A 22,986-nucleotide genomic window follows, 5' to 3' on the forward strand; every position below is an offset into this window, starting at 1 on the left:
GCTGCTTGTTAAAAACTACTGGCCTTGCAGGCTTGGCTAGCTTGACCCTCTAGCACTTTACACAAACAGTCAGAAAGTCATAAATACAGAAAGAATATCACCTCATCATTGCTATATTCTTGACCATTGGGCTCTCTACTCAACCCAAAACCTACTATTGGAGGCCAGGTTATGCTGAAATAGAAGAATCAAGATTCATATCCAGTGGGTGTGCAGAGGAAGGGTGTCTCAGCTCCTTTTAGGACCCAGAAAACTTGGGGAGAAGGAGGGCCCAGTGGCATAACTAAGAACTTTAACCAAGGCAGGGGCTGAGGCTTATGGCTAAACTCTCTCTCTTAGGTAAGAGTAAGAGGATTCATCCTTGTCAACCCAAAAGATTTTTGGTCAGGTGTGGGTTGGACCAGATGACCTCTAAGGTTTCTCAGAGATTTGTGAAAAGAAGCTCCAGTGAGAATAAGGGTAACTCAAATTAGCTTTACTCAGGAGATTAACAAACCTAGATTACCTGGAAGGCACCATTTTAGGTCAGGGACCTGGCCTGCTTCCAGGGTTCAATTTTTATCTCTGATAAATCCTGAAATCCATCCAAGACTTCATTCAGGCAAGGGCAAAGTCAAGGCCTGGTGGTCACCTTTGTAGAAATGACCCAAGAGATTTTGAGCTAGGAAGTCTGCAGACAAGGCCTTGAGTCTGATTACTGGGTCTTACAGTCCCCATTCTGGCCACTGGCAGTCTTCACCTTCTTTAGCTCTCTCTGCAATTCTTCCTCTGCATCTAGGATCTCCTTTGGCTTTTGGTACTGAGGGGTGAGAGGGATAAATCAGGACAAGGAGTGAGATCCTATCATTGCTTCCCATCCCCACAATGATTGATGCACATCTGCACATTTTACACACAGTGTTCCATACTCCCTCTGAACAACCTCCCCCATCAGAAAAGAAACAGGGATCTTTGTGTGAGGAAAAGAGAATGAATAAAAGGATAGTGAAGGTGGGTCTTACAGTGATGATCAGGGTGCAATTGGCATAGGCAAAATTCAGTGCAGAACTGTTGAGGGGAAGTTGGTATCGATCCATGTCAGGAATGGAGAATTTCTTGTAGTACCTGTGAGATAGATGGTGACATAAAAACCAAGCCCTTGTGAGTGAGAGAGAGAGAGAGGATACAGCCCACTTTGGACCTGGGGTGTCCTGTGCCTCTGTCCAATCTTAGATCAGGGAAATGTTGGCTAGATGGCTTGTGCCCGTGTTCCTTTCTGGAAGGTAAAAGTAGCAGCTAGGCATCACCAAATAACTATAAATGGCATTCTAGACATAACCTCAGTGGGCAGCCCACAAGTTAATGTTGGCTTCTTTAAAGAGTTCAAAGGGATAGACTACAAATCTGTGAAACATCTGAAAATTCCCTGGTATCACCCCCAACAAACAAATCTCATCTTAAATAATGATGCTCCAGTTCCTTAGAACCCATCCTATTTGGTAAATCACTATTTCCTCTCTTCTCCCCCAGCCATCAAGTAAGAGAGATCTCTAGTATTACTACAAAGAGCATTAGGTGTGGAGCCAAAAGGTTTAGGCTGAATACTGGTGCCTGCACCTTTATATTCCTTACCTAAAATCATACCTAGATAAAATAATGTTGTGGGATTTATAATTAGATAATGCATAGAGGTCAGTATCAAGTACCATTTTTCATCATACTACTTTTTGTCTTGGCAGCAGACCTTTGCGAATGTTAACTCCAGGGCCTCTCAGGTCTACAACTGAACCTTACTATTCCACAAAGCAAAAGAGGCAAAAAGCAAGTATTTAAAAAAAACAAACAAACAGAAAAGAAAACTTATCCATTTCCAAATGGCCCCCTTGGGGTCAGAGTATAATGGTCCAGTAACTCACTTTTGGATCCTTGATTCCCCTGAAATCTGTTACTTGAACCCTCAACTTCCCTCAAAAAGTTACTTTGCAGATAATTCTGCCTAATATCCTGTAAGAAGGGAATTTTGTCTATTCCTTCACTAGGTTTTTCATTCTCATTAGGGAGAGTTAGTCTTTGGAAGTAACTCAAAATCGATAACTTTAAGACTTCCCACCAATGGGACACTGAGGTACTCTGAAGCTGAAGTATTAGTAAGAACAGTTTTCTCTAAAACAGACAGATATCTACATCATCTAGTCCCATGATTGTAATTTTATAGAAAACAAGCCTAGAGGGATAAAGAAATTTGCCTGAGGTGAGTGATAAAACTGGTAGAGAGCAGAGCCAGAGCCAGTCCCCAGATCTCACTCGGCTGGTTATTAATAACAAGTTTTATCAATAAGCATTTATTAAGGGCTGTCTGTGTGAGCTGGGCTGTACAAAGAACTGGGGGACACAAAGACAGGGAGAAGACAATGCACTTTCCTTGGGGAGATAACATGAAAAAACTTCATTCACACAAGATACATCCAAGATAAACTAGAGATGACCAACAGTCTTCTACAAGGTGGGATTTTCCTCTGCTACAGAAGAAAGCCAAGAGGTAGGAAATGAGGGAGAGTATTCCAAGTATTGGGGGGGGGGGGGCAAGGGGAAGAGGGAGGAATGCCAGTGAAAATGCCTGGAGATGAAGTGAAGTATCTTGTTCAAGGAACAGCAATGAAGCTTATATATAGCAATTACAGCTGTGCAAAGTGTTTATTTGTGGTATCTCATTTGGTCCACTAAACTCTCACCTCACTTCCTGGTAATGGATCACACTGGGGGTCACCTGCCCTAACCTCTGTCCAGGCTTGGCATCCAAAGGTCCCTTCCTAGTAGGCCTGTCCTGGCCAGCAAGAGTCCGGAAGCTCAGCCTGGAATGCCAAAGTAGGGAGGGATCTGTACTGGGGAGAGGGGCTTTGTTGCTTTCCCAGAGGCCCCTCAGCAGCACTTTACAGGTAGAAACCTGTGAAGGGGGGGAGGGCAAGTGGATTCAGACTGGGGGTGGGGAAGCTGCCTCTCTAAGGGAGCACTTCAAAGGCCTTGATGACCAGGTACATTTGGCTACAATTGCTCTGTTTTTCCCCTCCCCCCATCCGGGCTGGGTCAGGGGAGGGTCCAGACCTGGCCTTCTCTTCCCCAGGGCTCTCTCCCTTACCCGTCAGGAGGGACCGGAGAGGAAGTGTGTTTACTTAAAGGTTGACAGTTCAAAAGGAGATGAACAAGGGATGTTCCTTTCCTCCGAAAACCAGCTTTGAGGCCCTTAATGGCACAAAATCTTGAGTTTATTTTCCAAAGCTCTGGCCCAGAGAAAGCCGATCCATCCGCCTGCCCGCAGGGGTGGAATGCTGGCCTCCTGGGCCGGGCCCAGCCCTTCCTAGCCTCTGCCTGGGGCTACGGGGTCAACGGGCTGGGCCGAGGAAAGGTGGCAGACACCGAGAATAGGGAAGTGTCAAAGGTTAAACAGCAGAGATTAGATGAACACAAAGACTTGTTAAGGAAGTGTTAACTTCTTACCAAGAGACACAAAAAAACAGTCCACAGCAAAGGCAGGCTAAGACCCAGAGCTACACACAGCCTCCCTGGGGTTGGAGGGCCTGGCGTATAGGCTGGCCCAGCAGGAAGGGAAAGCCTGGATCAAAAAGCTCTACTCAGTGTGGCAGGACAGTTTCACCTGTGCCTTCTGGGGACAGTAGGGTTTTGGAAATAAATGGGAAGGAAGAGACAAGAAATGTCAGGGCTACTGGGAAAGTTTAGTCTATAGGTCAATTCAATGAACAACCGAAGTTCTAAATATATGCAAGACCTATCTGGTATGTGCTGGAAATCTGGTGCCACTGAGGGAGCTTTCCAGACAGCTAGGCATCAAGAAGTCAATGGCACTTGATGTTGGGCAAGGGAATGGGTTCTTCTGTCAGGAGTTTTACAAGCCCTCTATCAGATTCCTTGCACTTGGAGCTCACCCAGAGGATCTGAGAAGAACTGCATTTGACTTTGTAATCAGCAATTATATCCAGATTCACTTGATTCAAATATGGCCTACTGAATGCACTATCTGACAAGCACAGTCCTATCTGTCACCAGAAGTTTGGGATTCTAGGCCCCTGGCTTCGAGCTCTGAGACACACAGTCTTTTTAGTCATTCTGGGATCAAGTGAAGGGAGCCTGCTGAGGTTGGCTCCTGCACCTATGGGAATTACCACAGCACTGTGGTTACACCTAGGTCTATCAAGACATTCGTGCAACCACTGTCTTTTTCCAACCCTGGTTTGCTCTTTTTTTCATCTTAAAGACCTTCTTAAGAGGAGCTGGAATGAGGGAGCCAAGTGTTGAGCCTGGTAAAGTACAGGGAACCCCAGAAAGGGATGTGAGAGTTCATGTTCCTATCATGCATTATGATTTATTTCCAAAGTTCTATCTTCATGGCTCTCAGGTTACAGGGTTAAGTGGTGATGAGAAGTGGGGCTCTGGTCATAATTTTCACTTGGGGATCCCTACAGTATCACTACTAAGGAACATTCCTCAAACACCACTAAGAAGCCCTCCAGACCTCCAAAGAACCCTCAAAGAACCTGGTCTGCATATAAATTGGAAAGGGAACCAATCTCAAGAGTCAGGAGAATACCTAGCTTCTAATCTGGCCTGCTGTATGACCAATGAGCCCTAGGTTGTATCTTATAGCTCCAAAAGGGCTTCCCTAGACTCTCTAGGCCTTTCCCTAGACTCACCCAACTCTCTAGACTAATATTCAACAACACAAGGAGCCATTAACAAAAGAGGATGGAGAAGACAAGATTCACTGTCCCCTTGAATATACACATAAAACAGTCCTGGGTAGACATTTTTTCCTATATGACCATATCATATTCATATGCTACTGAACTGACATATATCCTTATTGCTTCACATTCACTTGCACAGACACCTAGTTGTATACACATATATGTGCTCATCAACACACAAGTACAAATCACTGAGGCTCTGAAAACAAGCACCAGATGTATGAATCTGAGGCTGGGTGTTGGGGCAGGGAACAGAAGCCATCAGGGGAGACCTTACTAGTACTGAAATTCCATTTCTCCTGCACCACAGGTGCCAGAGCTTTACTTTCCAAGTAAATCCTTCCATATATATATACACACACACACACACACACACACACACACACACACACACACATACACCCCATAATTAAGAAAATGACCTGGTTGAATATATACAATGACTATATCAATACAAATGAAAAGATTACTGAAAGGAAACTGAACACTTGATTAATGGGAAAAAATTAATGAAGAAATAATGAAACCTACTTACCTCTAGGCAGAGAGGTAGAGGAGTATTAGGTGAGTATACTGAACATAGTATCAAATGTGATCACTGTATTGGGTATTTTTATACAAGCAGAGAACTGAAGACCTGAAAGGGACCTGAGCCTAAGTAAGTGGATCCAAGCTGGAAGAGTACCCCCTAGATCTTACTTGATAAGCATTCTCCAGCCTCAACTCAAAGACTTCCAGGGAGAGGGGACCCACTGCCAGGGTTGCGTTCACCAGTCATTTTTCTTAACATTCACCTAAGTTGCTTCTGCAACTATCATTTTTGGTTCTGCTGTATGGGACCAAACCTTGCCAGATCAACTTTTCACTAGCCAGCTCTAATACTGGTTATACTTTCATTCAAATCCCTTGAATTGTTGGTCCTAGGGACAGGGTTAGAAGACTCCTTGTTCCCCAAGACTTCCAGGTTCCTCCTCTGCCACCTTAACTTGCTACCTCTCCTTCTCCATATTTATTACCCATCAAGTCAGTAGTTGACTACTAACTCTGAGATACTCTCTTTCCTTCCTCAATGTGATGAGTACCTGGCTCTGTCTTTCCTTCTCAATTTCCACCCAAATACTAAAGGACTTCAATGTATAGATTGATTCTTCCTCAATTTATTTACTTCCCATGATCTTTGCTTCGACTCTTCTATGGCTGTATAGAGAGATGACCTCACCATCACCCCCCAAAAACTGTTCTTCCTCTTTGCTGTGACTCCCTAATTCCTTCAGTCTCATTTCTCAATCATCATCCTTGCACTGGCTACACTGTCTTCCTTTCCCCATCCTGACCCTGTAGTGAGCCAGATCAGCTCTGTTCTCTTCTGCATCTCTTGTCCTCTTGTTCTATTGAATATCTTGGCCTGCCAAGTAACAGCCTTGGATCACATCACTATCTATGCTTTTGCTGCTCATCACATAATTTTAAAATAAGGAAAACCATAAAACCATGCTGACTGGGTCCTCTGAGAAGTTTAACCTTATACACTCAACTTACTATCTTACTCATCACAGCAGCTTTTCAAAACCTTTTCATTCCTCCTCAAGTCTCCCATGGCTCCCTCTCTCCCATGCTTTTGGCTGAGAACCCTACCTTATATTTCACTGGACAAAATGAGGACATTTCCCCCTTTTCCCCCCTCTTCATCCCTGCCTTCCATCACTTTCTCCTTCACCCCTGACTCACATGGAAAAGTGGCCAGGGATGCTGCTCCATGCTGACTTCTCCAGCAGATCGCTCCCTCTATGAACCCCAATCTTTCATTCATCTTTAAACTCTCCATCTATAAACACACCCATTCTATGAACACACATGTCTCATACATCCTCAAAAAACCTTTCCTTGGCGCGGCTAGGTGGCACAGTGGATAGAGCACCAGCCCTGGAGTCAGGAGTACCTGAGTTCAAATATGGCCTCAGACACTTAATAATTACCTAGTTGTGTGGCCTTGGGCAAGCCACTTAACCCCATTGCCTTGCAAAAAAAAAAAAAAGACCTTTCCTTGATACCTCCATTCCTGCTAGCTATCCTTCTATGTCTCTTCTCCCCTTTGTAGATAAACATTTTGAATCTCTGCCTCCACTTCTTTTCCTCTCCCTTGTTTTTTTAACTCTTTGCAGTCTGACTTCTGATCTCATCCTTTAACTGAACTTGCTCTCTCCAAAGTTAAGCATCTCTTAATTGCCAACTCTAATGGGCTCTTGCCACTTCTTTTGATCCTTAACTTCTTTTCAGCCTTTGGACACTTTTGACTGTTCTCTTCTCCTTGATGGTCTCTGGGTTTTTATGCCATTGCTCCCTCCTAGTTCTCCTCTCTGGCCCCTTCTTTGCTGGATCTTCATTTAGTTCAAATCTGTCAACCATGGCAGTGCCCTAAGGCTCCAGGTTCTCTTCTGGATCCTCTTTTCTCCCTCTATACTATCACTTAATGATTTATCAGCTCTTGCACATTCAGCTATCATCTCTATGCAGAAAATCTCACATCTGCTTTTCCAGATATTTCCTAATAGCTTTCCTACCTTCAAGTTTTGCACTTCCAACGGCCTAGTGGACATCACAAACTGGCTGTCTTATAGTATTTTAAAACAACACTTTCAGAACTAAATCCGTATCTTTTTCTTTACCCTCAAACATTCTCTTCTTCCTAACTTCCTATTATAGTCAAGGGTTCCTCCACTATCCCTGTCACCCAGGCTCTCAAACCAAGTGTCACCCTTGACTCCTCACTCTTAAAATCATTTGCCAAGTCCTATCATTGCAACCTTTATAATCTCTCTCAAATACGTCCCCTTTTCTCTGGCACCACCAGTGATGGGACAGGCCGTCATCACTATACTCCTAGATTACTACAATAGTCTGCTGCTTGATCTCCCTATTCCAAGTTTCTGCCCCCTCTAGTCTTTCCTCCACTTAGCAGTCAGATTGATCTTACTAAAGCACAAATCTGATCATGACATCTTACAATTCAATCAACTTCAGTAGCCAGATCAAACATAAAATCCTTTGTTTGGCTTTTAAAGTCTTCCATAACCTGGTCATTTTCCACCTTTCCAGTTTTCTTCACACTCCATAATCTAAGGATACATTTTCCTCTGTTCCTTATTCAGGACATCCCATCTCCAGACATTTTCAATGACTGCCCCCATGCTTGGAAGGCTCTCCCTCTTCATCTACTTCCTAGTTTCCCTGGCATTCCTGAAGTTCCAGCTTCTACAAGGAGCCTTTCCTGAAATATCTCAGAGCTAGTGCCTTCTCTCTCTATTCATTATCTTTGATTTGTCTTGTTCAGATGTTGTTTGTACACAGTAGTTTTCATGTCTCTCCCTTTAGCCTGGGAGTTCCTTCAGAGTAGGGACTTATCTTTTCTCTTTAAAGCACTGGCCTTGGAGTCAGAAGGACAGGAATTGGAATCCAGTCTCAGACACTTGCCATTTACTAGCTGTGTGACCTTGGGCCAGTCACTTAACCCTGATTGCTTCGAATCCAGGGCCATCTCCAGTTGTCCTAATTCAGATCTGACCACTGGACCCAGATGGCTCTGGAAGAAAAAGTAAGGTGGGTGATTTAGCACAGCCTCCCCCTCACTCAAATTCAATTCATGTGCTAATCAATGAAGGAGAAACATCATCTCCATAACAGGACCCATAGTAGGTGCCTTACAAATGTTTATTGATTTTAAAACCTGGGAGTCAGCTTTCCTGTCCTTCCTTGAGTCTCTTTTCCAGATCTAACGTCTCCATTTCCTTTAATAGACCTTCCCAGGCCATAAATTTGAAATGTTTCACCTTCTTGAAACTGTTTCACCTCAGGACTCTCCCCAGCTAAATAATGTCCTCCGGGGGTGGCTAGGTGGTGTAGTAGATAAAGCACCGGCTATGGAGTCTGGAGTACCTGGGTTCAAATCTTGTCTCAGACACTTAATAATTACCTAGCTGTGTGGCCTTGGGCAAGCCACTTAACCCCATTTGCCTTTCAAAACAAAACAAAACAAAACAACAAAAACAAAACACAAAAACAAATAATGTCCTCCTTAAATTGTAAAACCCAACATGAAGGCAAACTCCAGGTTTTGTCTTCTAGGGAGCAGAGCCCAGGAGGCCTATTTATCTCCTTCTGGGAGGTTCAAGTGCACTGGACTTGTGGGCTCAGAGTCTTCTCCTTCCATTCCACAGCTCTGCCACTGCCTGTGAAATGTCCTTGGAGATCCTGGCTCACTGCCTCACTGGTTTGATCCCGGTGATGGCAGTCCAGCCTCATCTGATTGAGAGTCAAATAAAGCATCAGCTGAGAGGCTGTTTTGAAAAAGCTAACAACTACATGTTTGTCATGAATGCCTCCATAAGCAGTGAGGTATAGGATAAAAATTCACAGGTTTCCATTAAGAGTCTAAGACAGGGCAGGGAACCAGGTAGTGGTGGTCTGACATTGCCAACAAAGTTGGAACTTGAAATTCAATAAATCTAGCAGCTTTTTAGAGGTAAATTAAATGTTTTCTTTTTTTTTTTTTAGGTTTTTTTTGGGGGGTTTTTGCACAGCAAATGGGATTAAGTGGCTTGCCCAAGGCCACACAGCTAGGTAATTATTAAGTGTCTGAGACCGGATTTGAACCCAAGTACGCCTGACTCCAAGACCAGTGCTTTACCCACTACGCCACCTAGCTGCCCCAATAAATTAAATGTTTGATCAAATATAGCCCTTGAATGATACTATAAATAACTAAATATCCCTTAGCAGAAAAAAAAGGTCCTTCCCTCCCCCAACCCCCCTCCCCCCACACCTAGAAGCTTCTGCATGGTGTACCAACAATGGGAAGCTGCTGGGGTCCCTCCTAGCGTAGAAAGGAACCCTGGCTGCAAAGGATGACCCACCATCCAGGCCAGGCCTGGCCATCCACAATCATTTCTCCAGGTGAAGGAGCAGAGCTACTTATGGCCAAGAGTGCCACCTATGGTTGGGTCAGCTGCAGATACAGGTCCCACAATACTTTTTTTTTTTGGTAAACATTTTTCTTTCCCTAGTAATCACATTTCTGCTTTCTATCTGTATTCAACAGTGACCTCTGGGGGAGAAAAAGGAGGCAGCAGCTGGCTTCAGGAATTGCTCTGCAGCAAATTCAAATGCTTTCAGAAGCACTTTTGTTCCCGTGTTAAAACTAGGGCCTTCCACACCAGGGAATATGAACTGAAGAGCAGAGTTTGTTTTCCTAAAAGCAATTTCTGCATTGTCTAAAATTGCTTTATTCTACTTCAAGCATAGACTCCTGTTAATGATGAGAATAATAACAGGAATAAAGTACCTTTTATCTGAGGACTTCAAAGTGCTTTACAAACACAAATTCCTTATTATTATGACTTTGTATTTATAGACAGGGCTAACCATTGGGGCCACTGGCTGCATGGGCAGCAATAATCCTGAAATTAATTCATTAATCTGCTCATGCCCCAGTGAGACAGGTAACTGGCCATCCTTGGCCTGCTGAGGTGGGGGCAGGCAGTGAAAGAGAAGAGAGGGCCAGGGCATAGGGAGCAGTTTAGGAGCCTGTCCCTGACAATGGGCAAGGACATCACATACTCCAGGAAATCAAACCAGGAATTTATCTCCTTATGGCCAAACCAGAAAGTCTCCAATGACTAATAAGGAAAGTAAGGCTACAGGGAGCCCCCCCCCCATTCTATCAGTTTCACAGGTCAAGGGCAGGCAAGTATCACAGATCTAATGCCACCTGTCAGTTCCTCACCTAGGAGCTAACTACCAATCACCACAGGAAGCAATTCTCTGAACCTGGACCTTTAAACATATCAAACAATAGCCCCTCATCTTCCACAGACAGGACATCACTACTTTCCATCTCTTGACTGGGCTTCCAGAGTCTTCTACCCCACCCCCCATCCCTAGTGGTGTGCTTACTCTGTGGCAGGATTCCAGGGATTTAATAGGATACAACAGCACACAACAACTTGCTAAAAGAGGACCTTTCAAGTCTCCTTCAGGGGAGCTCTTCTCCATTGATAGAATACCTGTACCCACTATTCATTAGTTACTCTACTGATTTTCATTTACCTGTCTCACCTTTCCAGCCTCAGTTACACTTTCTTTCAAACCCCCCATCTCACCAGTTTCAGAAAGGGAGTTGGAATAGTCCCTCTATCCGAATGCTACTTTCCGACTCTCCCTACTACTCAGCAACATCTCTTTTAATTTTCATTCTCTTCAAATTTATCAACCAGTTCAGATCCTGGTGGCTATGATTTACCCATCCCCAAAGAAATCTCCTTCATTCCTCAGCCTGGCTTGTAGTTCCTCTTTCTACTCAAAACTTCTACTTCCTATGATAGAACTTCAACAAACATCCTGATGTTGCCACAAATGTCTTAACTTTCCTCATCCTCATTCTACTCATTTCCTAGGTTCTATAGATCCATTCTACCTCAGCTAGATACAAAGAGAGTAAGACTTTGATCTCCCACTTCTATGTTTAATACTCCAAGATTCCTGAAAGAGATCATAATCTTTTGTCATACCTTTGTTTCCTTAACCTTGTTCTTTGTATTTTTGTTGTTTTTGCAAGGCAATGAGGTTAAGTGACTTGCCCAAAGTCACATAGCCAGGTAATTTTTAAGTATCTAAGGCCAAATTTGAATTCAGGTCGTCCTGACTCCAGGGCCGGTGCTCTTTCCACTGCAACATCTAGCTTGCCATATTCTTGTCTTCATGGTGACCTCTTATCCCTCCACCCTTTAGTATTTCCCTTGATATCTTCTCCTCCCTTCCCAGTCTCAGTCCCTTGGTGAATCTCACTTTGACTGTACTTTCTTCTTGAGTCCCCTGCTTCCTTGTACTAGCAATGATCACATCTTGCCATAGTCTAATTCTGAACTACTCTCATCAACTTCATCTTCTGATTGGACTCACCTGGTGCTAACAGAGCAGGAGGAGGTCACAAAAATCCATTCTTAAGAAACCCTCACAAGGTCCTATTATCCTCTATCTCTCCTCCCCTTCTCAAGTCCCTTAAAAAATCCATCTATAGTCAGTGCTTCGTCTCTCCTCCCTCACTCCCTTCTAAGCCCTCAGTAGTTGGCTTCTGATCTCATGATTCAACTTAAACTATTGTCTCTGAAGTTATTGATGATTTCCTAATTGCAAGACCTCTCAGTCCTCATCCTCTTTGACCTCTCTGCAGTATCTGGATCTATTGGCCACATTCTCTTCCTACCTTCTTTCTTTCTTCTAGTTTTTCCTCTGTTCTCTATTGGGCTTTTCCTCCTACTTCTGGGCACTATATAAATCTATCATATTGGTCTTTGCACTCTCCCTGTTCCCATCTTCAGAATGCTCTCACTTCACCTCTGGTTTCCTTCCAGACTTTGCTTAAATCCCATCTTTTGCAGGCCTTTCTCAATCTTTTCCTATTCCTGGTTCCTTCAGGCTTCCCCTATAGCGTTATTTTCCACTTATTCTGCATGTATCTAATATATCTATTTATTTAAATTCTGTCTCCATATTTAGAATATTAGCTCCCTGAAGGCAAGGACTGTTTTTCTCTTTCTTTGATCAGATGCCATAAACTTTGCTATCATCCTGGGATCACATAAGAAGCCTAAACTATTGCTATAGATAGCACCAAAAGTCTAAGGACAACAAAGCCAGCAGTCAAAACCAGTTTCTTTCTAAGTAGCTTGCCATGCAACTCTTCCCAGGAAGTCAAAGGTTTTTATCAAAGTTTTTAAGACTATGATTGAAGTTTATCAAATCAGAGGATATAGATTTATCTTGCAGGTCAAAAAGTTCAATTCCCTCATTTTACGAAATGTAAAGAGAGATGACTTGTCTAAGTACAGTGAGATGGCTTGCCTAAGGTCACATGGACAGTTAAATGGTAGCACCATGTTTTCAGGTCCTGACTAAATCCTGTGCCCTTTCGGTTCTTCATCACACTACTTCTCTCCCTCCCTCAAGGAAGAGTTCAATCTTCCCTTCTACCTGTAGAAAACCCAGGTGAAGGTAGTAGCTGCTCATAAAGACCACACAGGCACTGAACTACAGCCTGCCTCTCCAGTCAGCCCGCCAGCCCACCCCACATTCATCAGGCAACTTACTTTTTATTAGTGGTCCGGACAATGAGGCAGCCCTCATTTTGGTTCACAGAGACACTGTAGACATCCTTAGGGTAGGGAAGATTACGAATCCGCCATTGAAAACTCGTTTTTGTGTCCTTCCGCATGAAGATAGGCTGGAGAGAACAAGCTAATTCATGATGTGTTCAAAATATAATTACAGCTCCAAACCTCCCCACTTCTAGCATACGGGTGGCTCTTCACCCAATCTCTCTTAATCACTTATATCATTGCTGACAAAATCATAGTCCAAAGCCCCTGTCTCAAGATGGCAAACCACCCACTTCTGACAGGAATACCTTTATCTGGGCCCTATTAAAAACCTGGTCAGAGAGATATACATACATTAGAACTGCTTTCCTTGATGAGCTCTGACCCCAGGACTCCACCCATAGGGGTCATTGGCTCTCCCACTTCTGTTTGCCACGGACTCACAGCTCCCAGAGCATTCTTTACCCGCCACTTTCTAACTGGAAAAAAAATAAAGCAACTGAGTCACCAGTAAAGGATCCAATACTCAACCTAAAAGTGAACATCAAAAATGATAACTCTGGTGCTAAAGGAATTCAGAAATGACAGGTTAATCCTTTATAATTAGCTATTACTAACCCTACAAAAAGCCCTCAACCTAAGAAAATTTCACTTTAAGGAATTAAACTTTGCTTTTATGGAAGACAGTAATGCTCAGGCTCTTACCCAGACTAGTATGTATATAAAAAAAAAAAGGTTAATAAGAGTGGACACACTGCTTCTCAGAAAACAAACTGACAACAACAATCCACTCACACAACAGTTGACAAAAGCAGTCTACAGTCAATTACTGTAAGGTCAACTATATGGATCCACAGCCCCTGGGGATATCACTGTAGTACAGGAAAATAATATGATAAAGCTGCAAATGACTTTAACAATCATCTAGTCATCAGTATAGCATCAAAAGCTTATTCTGGGATAAGAACTCACTATTTGACAAAAACTGCTAGGAAATCTGGAAAACCGTATGGCAGAAATTAAGTATAGACCAACATTTTAAATCATTTATACCAAGATAAGGTCAAAAGGAATATATGACTTAAGACATAAAGGGCAATACCATAAGCAAATTAGGAAAGCAAGAAATAGTTTACCTATCTATGAAGAAGGAAAGAATTATGAACAAACAAGAGACAGAGAATATTATAAAATGTAGAATGGATAATTTTGATTATGTTAAAATTAAAAAGGTTTTACACAAAGCTAAGATTAGGCAGAAAGCAAAAAACATGGCACATAAAGAAATGAATCAAATTTATATGGATACAAGTCATTCCCCAGTTGATAAATGGACAAAGAATATGAATTTTTTTAGATGAAAAATTAAAATTATCTATGGTCATATGAAATGCTCTAAATCACTATTGATTAGAAAAATGCAAATTAAAGAAACTCTGACACACATAGATACTTTATCTTCCCATCCCTTTGCCCCTCTTTATTCTGAATTCAAGGACAGTTTCTACAGCAATAAAAGGATGTTTTCCACCTGCTGTCACCCTGATTTGATTATATGTTAAAGCCAAACCAGTGTGTTCAAGGCCAGTTCCCAGCAAAGACAGGGCCAGTCCTTGGAAGGGAGACTTTCAATGAACCTTGAATCTGAAGAGAAAGATGCAAGTGATTTAGCATTGGGGGGTGGGGTGGGAGGGAAGAGGGGTGTCCAGATCTTTCTCCAGAGTCAGCATAACCCAATCTAAAGGATAAACTGACTTTTGATGGCTCCACCATTCAGGTGGGATAGAAAGTGGCAGTCCCCAAAGTCTTTTTCCCCAAAGCTCCAGAGCCTGGCCCATTTCCAATGTGGATAATTACATTCCATGTTCTTAAATACTCCCTGCAGTGTAAACTGGAGACAGGATTCTTCTTTTCTTCCCTAAAACTCTGCCATACTGCTGTATAACTATTAAACAGCTGCTGCATCCTGTCCCCAAGGAGGCTGAAGTGAACCGCATGGGTCATTTATAACATTGTTGAAGTGCTTGGAGTTGAAGATGCTCAAACTTCTCCACAGTCAACCTGGGCTGGCTAAGCTGGTGGTAAGACACCAAAGCAGAAGGTAACTGAGCCAGGCACTGGCTGCAAGGAGGCCCTCTTTGTGGATTTGTTATCTTTGTGTCACAGTTATTCACTTTTTCCTCAGAAAATAAAGACCACTTATGTTTCTGGGGAGTGGGAGGTGAGAGAGGATAGATAAAGAGAGAGGATAAGTGGAGATAAAGGTTCTTTACTCAGGCAAACTAATCAATTACTTTCTGATATTTCCACCAGAAAACTAGCCTGGCTTATTATCAAGTCTGTATAAGCTGTATAAGAAGCTGAAAAAAAGAGGGAGGGTCTCATATACTGACATGGTGACAATTCTCCATCTCGAATTTCACTGAACGTGTGAAACCAGTGTCATCCTAGCTCAGGAAGTGTTTATTTAGATTTTCAAGTTTAAAGGCAACAAACAGTGCCCTGGAGTGAGGGGTTAGGGAGGAAGAAGGGGAGCAGGTAGTCTGACCTTGAGTCACTGGGGTTGGCCAGGGATCTGAGGGGGGTACTGTGCAGCTACAAAACCCCTATGAAGATTTGGGGGCTGGAAGGGACTTGGAGGAAAATGTGAAGTATGAAAAGTGTCAAGAACACTGGACTCAAATCCACTTGATTTCCCATTGACTTTCTAGATAAGCTTTACTGACTCTGGTTCTCCTTCTCTGCTTTGAGAAGTAAAAGTCCACTCCTTTCCCTATCTTGCAGTATAGGTAATGATATATGATAGGCCTAAAATTCTGTGGCTTATAAAGGACCTAGAATTAAGCTGTATTTTCATCTCAGGTCCAAGTAAAGCAGGAACCTGGGATTTGTATATTTTCTGCAGTTACAGTTTCTTGATTTGCTCCACATGGAGGAGTCAGAAGGCAAGATCTGGAGCTGGGAGAGTGGTGTGGAGGCTGGCCTGGCGGTGGGTAGGTCACATGACCTTTCGCTTTCATATGTTCTCTCCAGTTAGGCATTCCAAGGCTATCACCCCTAGGGAGTGCTATAAATTACAATGCATTGTGAGGATATTACTACTGTGTTGGTTTCCAGTGAACTAGTGTCACATGCTAAACACATCAAGATTTTTAATAGCAGCCGACCAAACCAATTGGGACTAGAGCCCAAGCTGTTCATAATAGGGAGGGAGCCACACTTTGTGCTTGGTCTGAACATGCGCAGAACACAAACTTTAAGACTGGAGAATAGAACACAAGTCAGTTTAATCCACTGTGTTGACTCAGGACATTTATGAGCTGTCAGAAAAGGGGAAAGAAATTCCCCATCCAATACTGGCTGTCTATCAGACCCAGGAAGAAAATAACCCATCCTGTGGTTCCATCACTGGTCTTAGCATTTTCAGATGGAACTTAATAAAGGGAATGATATCAGAAACAAACTGCCAACTCCCAGTGCTGACAGGCTCAGTCTCTAGGTCAAACATCGACAACACAGGAACTCCAGGATTCAAGACATTGGTTAATATGGATATGTGTATCCACAAGAGAAAGTCCCAGAAATCAGATCATTAGACTGCATTCATGAGCCTGTTCATGGAGAAGAGGTAGAGGAATTAAGCTTACTTAGTGAAAGTAAGGAAAGCTACATAGTCAATTCTCTTCCCTGGAAATAAAGGCCCTATAGGAGAGTCAAATCAAATGGAGCCAGTCCTGATCTAGGAACAGAGCAGCCTAGCTGGAAGAGGACAGCCATACCTGAGCTGGTTATCCCCATAGGATTGTCTGTGGTTTAGTTTTCAGGGCAGAGTTTAATAGGGAAATGAGAGGCCCTGGCTGCCCCTTTCTAAACGCTCCCTTTGGCTTTTTATAAGACAAAGCTTGTCCCCTGCTCAGACCCTAGGTCCCATTTAGCTTAAAAAGAGGTTACTTTGGAGTTCTGGGGGAATTGCTTTTAAGCTCTTCCAGGAGACCTTAATGTTGAATGTCTCCTCAGAACCAAGAGGGGAGCTGATGCTATGGTTCCCAGAGTCCTGTTTGTCTGATCTGCCTAGGTGAGATCTTTTCACTTACCTAGGAGTTCACTGGTTTTTACATCATACTCTTCAGCCATTTCCTTTCCATCAGGGAACAGGTAATGCACTTTCCTCCTTCCTGAAGAAAAAGCATACAAAGAACTGTGTGGAAAAGCTTCCCTTGCTGTGTCATTGCCACCAGATGGGAGGTTAAAGGCACCTAAAAATGTCCCTTCCTGAGGCTACTCTGCTGTTACTTCCCTACCAACTCATACTTAGCATTCCTTCGGAGTTTTGCTTGAAGACTCATTCACCTGCTTCAAGAAGACTTTCCTGATTGGGTATGATTCCCTTAGTTGCTAGTGCCCTCCCCGGAAATGATTTTATATTTATGAAACTAGAACAAGAGCTGGAAGGGGCTTCAGAAGCCACACATTCCAAACTCCCTGCCCCACCCCCTCTTTTAACCAGAAGAAGATATTCCCTGGGACCCAGGGAGATGAAGGGACCTGCCAAGATCACATAGGAAGTGAAAATTCAGATTTAGAATTTGAACCCAGCTCCTCTGGCTCCACATTGTCAAAGGCAGCATAGTATGGCAAATAGAGAGCTGCCCTGAAATCAGAGAGACTCAGGTTTGAGTCCCAGGCTATATGATCCTGGGAAAGTCCTTAACCTCCCATGTTTTTAGGAAGCATTTTGACTGTAAGTCACACCATCAGCTTGGGAGACAATCCTCTATCCTAATTCCTGTCTTAGTCTATCTCTCCTTTGCTTTTGTCTACAGTGTCTAGTTAGTATTGCTTCAACAGTTAAGTTTACTAGAGGGTCATTTTGTGGTTTGTTTCTTCTAGTTTGCATATTTGGTTTTTCCAGCTAAACTGTAAGTTCTATGAGGATGGGCAATGCCTTCTCTTTAGTATTCTTTCTCCCCTAGGACTCCAAAGGAGGAACCAAATGAATGCTTGCTCAAATCTCCCTGACTTCTATCACTCTAATTCTGCCTCAATTTTCCAGATTTTCCATACTTGCCATATAGCACGACAGGAAACAAAGCAGGAAGGGACCATAGGAATCACCTAGTTCAACCATTTCAGTTTTATAGATTCAACTCAATTCCACAAATGCCCTTTAAACCTCTACAAGGCAGAACTCACTGTGCAAAGTGCAAGACATACATTGCCAAAACACAGGAATACTTGCCCTCAATTCAATGAGGCACAAGTAAGTATAACACAAGAGCATTGGAAGGAGATAAAACACCAACAGCTCAGAGATTCAGGAAAAGCTTCCTACAGGCAATGGCAGAAGAGTTAAGTCTTCAAAAGGATATAAGAATTCTGACACTCAAACAACAAGCACTAAAAATACAAAGAAAAAGCAGAAGCAGTCATATATTCATAAATCAGTACATAGAAGAGAAATACAAAGTAGATGAAGGTAGTTTTGGAGGAAAAGGCACTAGTAGCTGGGAGAAAAGAGCAAAGCCTCCTTGAGAAAGAAAACTTAAGCTGAATCTTAAAGGAAGCAAAGAATTGTACAAAGAGAAAGAACAGACCAGACATGAGCAGCTATGGAGAGGATGGTTTAGAGTTGGGGGTAGGGGAAGATCTGAGGCAGAAAATCCAATTAGAAAACTATTGTGACAGTTTAGGAGAGAAGTGATAAGGGCCTGAAGTAAAGTGGTAACCTTATGAGTGAAAAAATGTAATCAGATAGAAGAAATGGTGTAGAAAAAATTTACATGACTTAGTAACTGATTGGATATGCAAGTGATAGGAGTCAAGGATGATACTGCAAACTTGTGTTAATAGAAGGATGGTGGAGCCCTTGACAAAATAGAGAAGTTCAAGAAATATGGGCTTCACAGGAAAGATAATGAATTCTATTTTGAACATGCTGAGTTTGAGATGTCCATAAGACATCTCAATAATGACATGTTCAATAGACAGTTGGTGATGGGAAGCTGGAACTCAGGAGAAAGATCAAGAATGGATAAATAAATCTTGCTATCATCTACACAGAGATAAAAATTGAGCCCTGGGAGTTGATGAGATCATCAAGCAAGAATTATTTATTTATTTATTTAGGTTTTTACAAGGCAATGGGGTTAAGTGGCTTGCCCAAGGCCACACAGCTAGGTAATTATTAAGTGTCTGAGGCTGGATTTGAACTCAGGTACTCCTGACTCCAAGGCCAGTGTTCGATCCACTGTGCCACCTAGTCACCCCCATCGAGTGAGAATTTAAAGAAAGAGAAGAGGATCCAGATAGAGCCTTGGAGGACAACCACAATTAGTGTGACATGTGTTACATGGATGAAGATCCAACAAAGGAGATTAAGGTTAGACTTCCAAGGAAATAGAACCAAGAGAGAGCAATGTCAGGAAAACCCAGAGAAGAGAAAGTATTCAAGAAAATTGCAGAGGTCAAGAAGAATTTGAAGACTGAGATAAAAAGACTTGGAAAATTAACAGATCATTGGTAACCCTGGAGAAGGTTTCAGTTGAATGATCAGATCAGAAGCCAACTTGAAGAAAAACTTTGAAAAGAATGAGAGTAAGGGAAGAAGATATTGATAACTCATATGAACTTTCTCATTTATAAGAGCTGTTAGAAGGAGCATATATAGACAGAACATAGGAAGGAGTGGGATATAATGGTATGATGTGGTAAAGGGATGGAGTCAATGGGTGATGGGGCAAAGTACTGGGAGGAAGGAAAAGGAAATGAAGAAGCTGAGAGATTTCACAGAAGAGTCAAGAAAAAGCTTTTTCAGTGGAATGGAGTGGGGGAAGGAAGGCAAGGGGGAATGCATAAGCCTTCATTCTCATTGGAAATGGCTCAGGGAGGAAATGACATACACACTTATTAGGGTGAGGAAATCTGTCTTGCCCTGGAGAAGGATGGAAGGAAAGGGATGGAATGAAGGGGAATGGGGGGGGAGGGAAGTGGGAAATAGGTGATAGAAGAGAGGGAAGACTGAGGGAGAGGGTACTCAGATGCACACTTTTGGACAGGGCCAGGATGAAAGGAGAGAGAGAGAATAGAATAAATGAGAGTGGGGAGGAATAGAGTAGAGGTATAGCTAGTAATAGCAACTGGAGGGAAAATATTGAGGCAACTTCTCTGGTGGACATATGATAAAGAAAGCAACTCACCCCAGAGACAGAGCCATTGAAATCTGAACACAGACTGAAGTACATTTTCTCTCTCTCTCTCCTTGAGGTTTTCCCATCTTCTTGGGGTGGGGGAGGGGGTTTATGTTTATTCTTAAAACATTCAATTTACATCAATGTATGGCATGGAAACAATGTAGAGACAGCCTTCTATGGGGAGGGAGTGAAGGGAGGAAGGGGGAAAAATTGTAGATTTCAGAGCCTTGCAAAAAATGATGGGTACATATTACTATTGTATATAATTGGAAAACAAATATAATGTTAAAATGTTTTAAAAAAGAAAAGAATGAGAGAATAAATAGAAGTATTAAGTGAATATTTATCAAGAATTTAGTTCATAAAGGGAGAAGAGATATATATGACAAAATGTACACTCCAATTTCTATGAATTCTGATTTCTGTGAGTGCACCTACTAGGAGAGGGGTGTCAAGTTCAGGAAAACACCTTTAAAAACAATTTGGCCAGAATGTAGTGTGTGTGTGTGATGGAGACTCAAGTGAAATAATGCTAAAAAGGCGGTTTGGAGTTAAGATTTATGAAGGGGCTTGGACTATGCTAAGAAATATTATTCATTTTTAGAATAGAAGCCAAGGAGTAACACAGTTGGACCTATACTAATTTAGAAGAGGGACTCTGAATGTGGGGATCATGATAACAGTATTTCAATAGAACTGGTTTCCTTTGCAATCTTATGTATTTTATTTTATGCATTTAAAAATGTTATTATAATAAGAAATTCATTACACAGAAAAGTTTATTATGTAACTTGCCTTATCGAAATAAGTATGGCAGCTATAAGGACAGTACAGGTTGGCCAGTGCAGATAAGAAGTCTAATTTGAAAATTATTCATTACCACGGTCTGGTTAAAAGTAATGAAACAGGGGTGGCTAGGTGGTGTAGTGGATAAAGCACTGGCCTTGGAGTCAGAAGTACCTGGGTTCAAATCCCATCTCAGACACTTAGCTGTGTGGCCTTGGGCAAGCCACTTAACCCCATTTGCCTTGCAAAAAAAAAATAAAATAAAAATAAAAGTAATGAAAGCTTGAATGAAGGTTGTGGCCATGTAGGGGAAAAAAGGGATAGATGAAAGAGATGTTGTAGAGGTAAAGCTTTTGCAAATGATTAGATATGAGACTTGAAGGAGATGAAAGAGTCAAGAATGAGTGCTCTCAGGGGCAGCCAGGTGGCACAGCAGATTGAGCACCAGTCCAAGAGCCAGGAGGATCTGAGTTCAAATTCGTCCTCAGACTTAATGTTTGCCTAGCTATGTAACCTTGGGCAAGTCACTTAACCCCAATGTGTTACATAAATTAAAAAAAAAAGAATGAGTGCTTTCAGTAAACTTTAAGAAACTAAAGTTAAGAAGAGAATGAGTTCCCTTGAAAGAAACAGGAATGTATAGACAAGATGTTCTGGAGGAAAATAAGTTAAATTTTGGATATGTTGGGGTAGCTAGGTGGTGCACTGGCCCTGGAGTCAGGAGTATCTGAGTTCAAGTCTGGCCTCAGACATTTAATAATTACCCAGCTGTATGGCCTTGGGCAAGCCACTTAACCCCACTGCCTTGCAAAAAAAAAAAAGCCCTAAAAAAAATTTGGATATGTTGCATATGCCAACAGGACATGCAAGTAGAGTTATCAAAAGGGCAGCTAAAAGATGTAAATTTCAAAATAAATAAAATCTTTCTTAAAAAAAATAAAATAGGGGCAGCTAGGTGGTGCGCTGGCACTGGAGTCAGGAGTAAATGGGTTCAAATCCGATCTCAGACACTTAAAAATTACCTAGCTGTGTGGCCTTGGGCAAGCCACTTAACCCCACTGCCTTGCAGATAAGTAAACAAACAAATAAATAAATAAACAAATAAAACAGGAACAATAATAAAAACAAAAAAGAGATGTGAGACAGAAGTTCAAAAGAGAAAGGGACTGGATTTGGGGTTTGTTTACAGAGAGATAGCTGATTCACATTAGTTAAATGACTTGCCCAAAGTCATATGGAAATATATAGTAAAGCCAAGGATCTTACTCAGGTCTTCTGACTCCAAACTTACTGCTCTTTCCACCGCACATGGGTCTTTTCCTTTGTCCCCTCCATCCCATTCCTCTGGAGGACAGACCACTGGAAACTTGGGCCAAAGGATCTCCACGGGGCAGCTCATAAGGACAGTATTCTGTCTATCCCTTCCCATAGAAAGTCCGGAGGGAATACACACCATCCCTGCGTGTCATCTCAATCCTAAGCCCCTCTGCCACTATGAAATAACGGAATCCTGTGAATCTCGACTGAAAGGAGCCTTGGAGACCCTTGGGTCCCGCCCTTCATTTGATAGATAATGAGATTAAGACAAAGACAAGCAAACTGATCCATCGGGTAAGTTTCAGAGCTAAACGTTTCTCTTAGGCGAACACTGATGCCCGCGTGTGGCCCGGCCCTCGGCTCCCCGAAGGCAAGCCTACGGGCGTAGAGGGTGGAAGCTGGTTCCAGAAGAGTGCTCGGACCCCCGGGGCCGAGACCGGGGTCTCGGGCGGCATGCGCGTGGGGGGAGGGGCGGGGAGAACGGGGGTGGGGGGCGGCCGAGGCTGCAGGGCCCCCGCGCCCCCGGGGCTCGGGCGGAGGGAAACGGCGGCGCGGGGGCCGGGGCGCTGGGCCCGGGCTCGGACCCACCCGCCCCACAAAGCAGAAGGGGCGCGCGGCGGCGGTGGGGCGCGGCTGGCTGGACCCCAGATCCCCGCCGCACCCCGGCCGGGCCCCCGGTGTTACCGTCCTGCAACAGCGCCGTCTTGTCCGCCGCCCGCAGCCTCTCCAGCCAGCCCGGCACCGCCATCTTCCCTTCCCAGCGCTGCGCGGCCCGGCGCTGCCATGGCAACCGCCGCCTCAGCG

General features: G+C 43.1%; 1 protein-coding gene across 1 annotated transcript; it reads right to left on the reverse strand.

The window, feature by feature from the left end:
- Nucleotides 1-451: 451 nt before the first annotated feature.
- DPCD (deleted in primary ciliary dyskinesia homolog (mouse)) lies at nucleotides 452-22,984 on the reverse strand. The gene is made up of 6 exons (XM_074233888.1): nucleotides 22,867-22,984; nucleotides 16,984-17,064; nucleotides 13,244-13,368; nucleotides 12,881-13,014; nucleotides 1,002-1,104; nucleotides 452-799 (listed from the first exon to the last, which is right to left on the reverse strand). The coding sequence occupies exons 1-6, from the start codon at nucleotides 22,928-22,930 to the stop codon at nucleotides 695-697; spliced, it is 612 nt and encodes a 203-aa protein (XP_074089989.1). The 5' UTR covers nucleotides 22,931-22,984; the 3' UTR covers nucleotides 452-694.
- Between the last annotated feature and the right edge of the window lie 2 nt (nucleotides 22,985-22,986).

The sequence above is a fragment of the Macrotis lagotis genome, chromosome 4 (assembly GCF_037893015.1).
Source record: "Macrotis lagotis isolate mMagLag1 chromosome 4, bilby.v1.9.chrom.fasta, whole genome shotgun sequence".
NCBI classification, from domain to species: Eukaryota; Metazoa; Chordata; class Mammalia; order Peramelemorphia; family Peramelidae; genus Macrotis; species Macrotis lagotis.

What these genes read in the sequence shown, in the direction of transcription:
- DPCD (XM_074233888.1), bottom strand. Translation starts at nt 22,930, where the DNA reads ATGGCGGTGCCGGGCTGGCTGGAGAGGCTGCGGGCGGCGGACAAGACG. An exon ending in TCAAGGAAAGCAGTTCTAAT is followed by an intron (nt 13,015 to 13,243) that starts GTATGTATATCT and finishes TGTTCTCTCCAG; the next exon opens with CCTATCTTCATGCGGAAGGA. An exon ending in ATTGCACCCTGATCATCACT is followed by an intron (nt 800 to 1,001) that starts GTAAGACCCACC and finishes CTCACCCCTCAG; the next exon opens with TACCAAAAGCCAAAGGAGAT.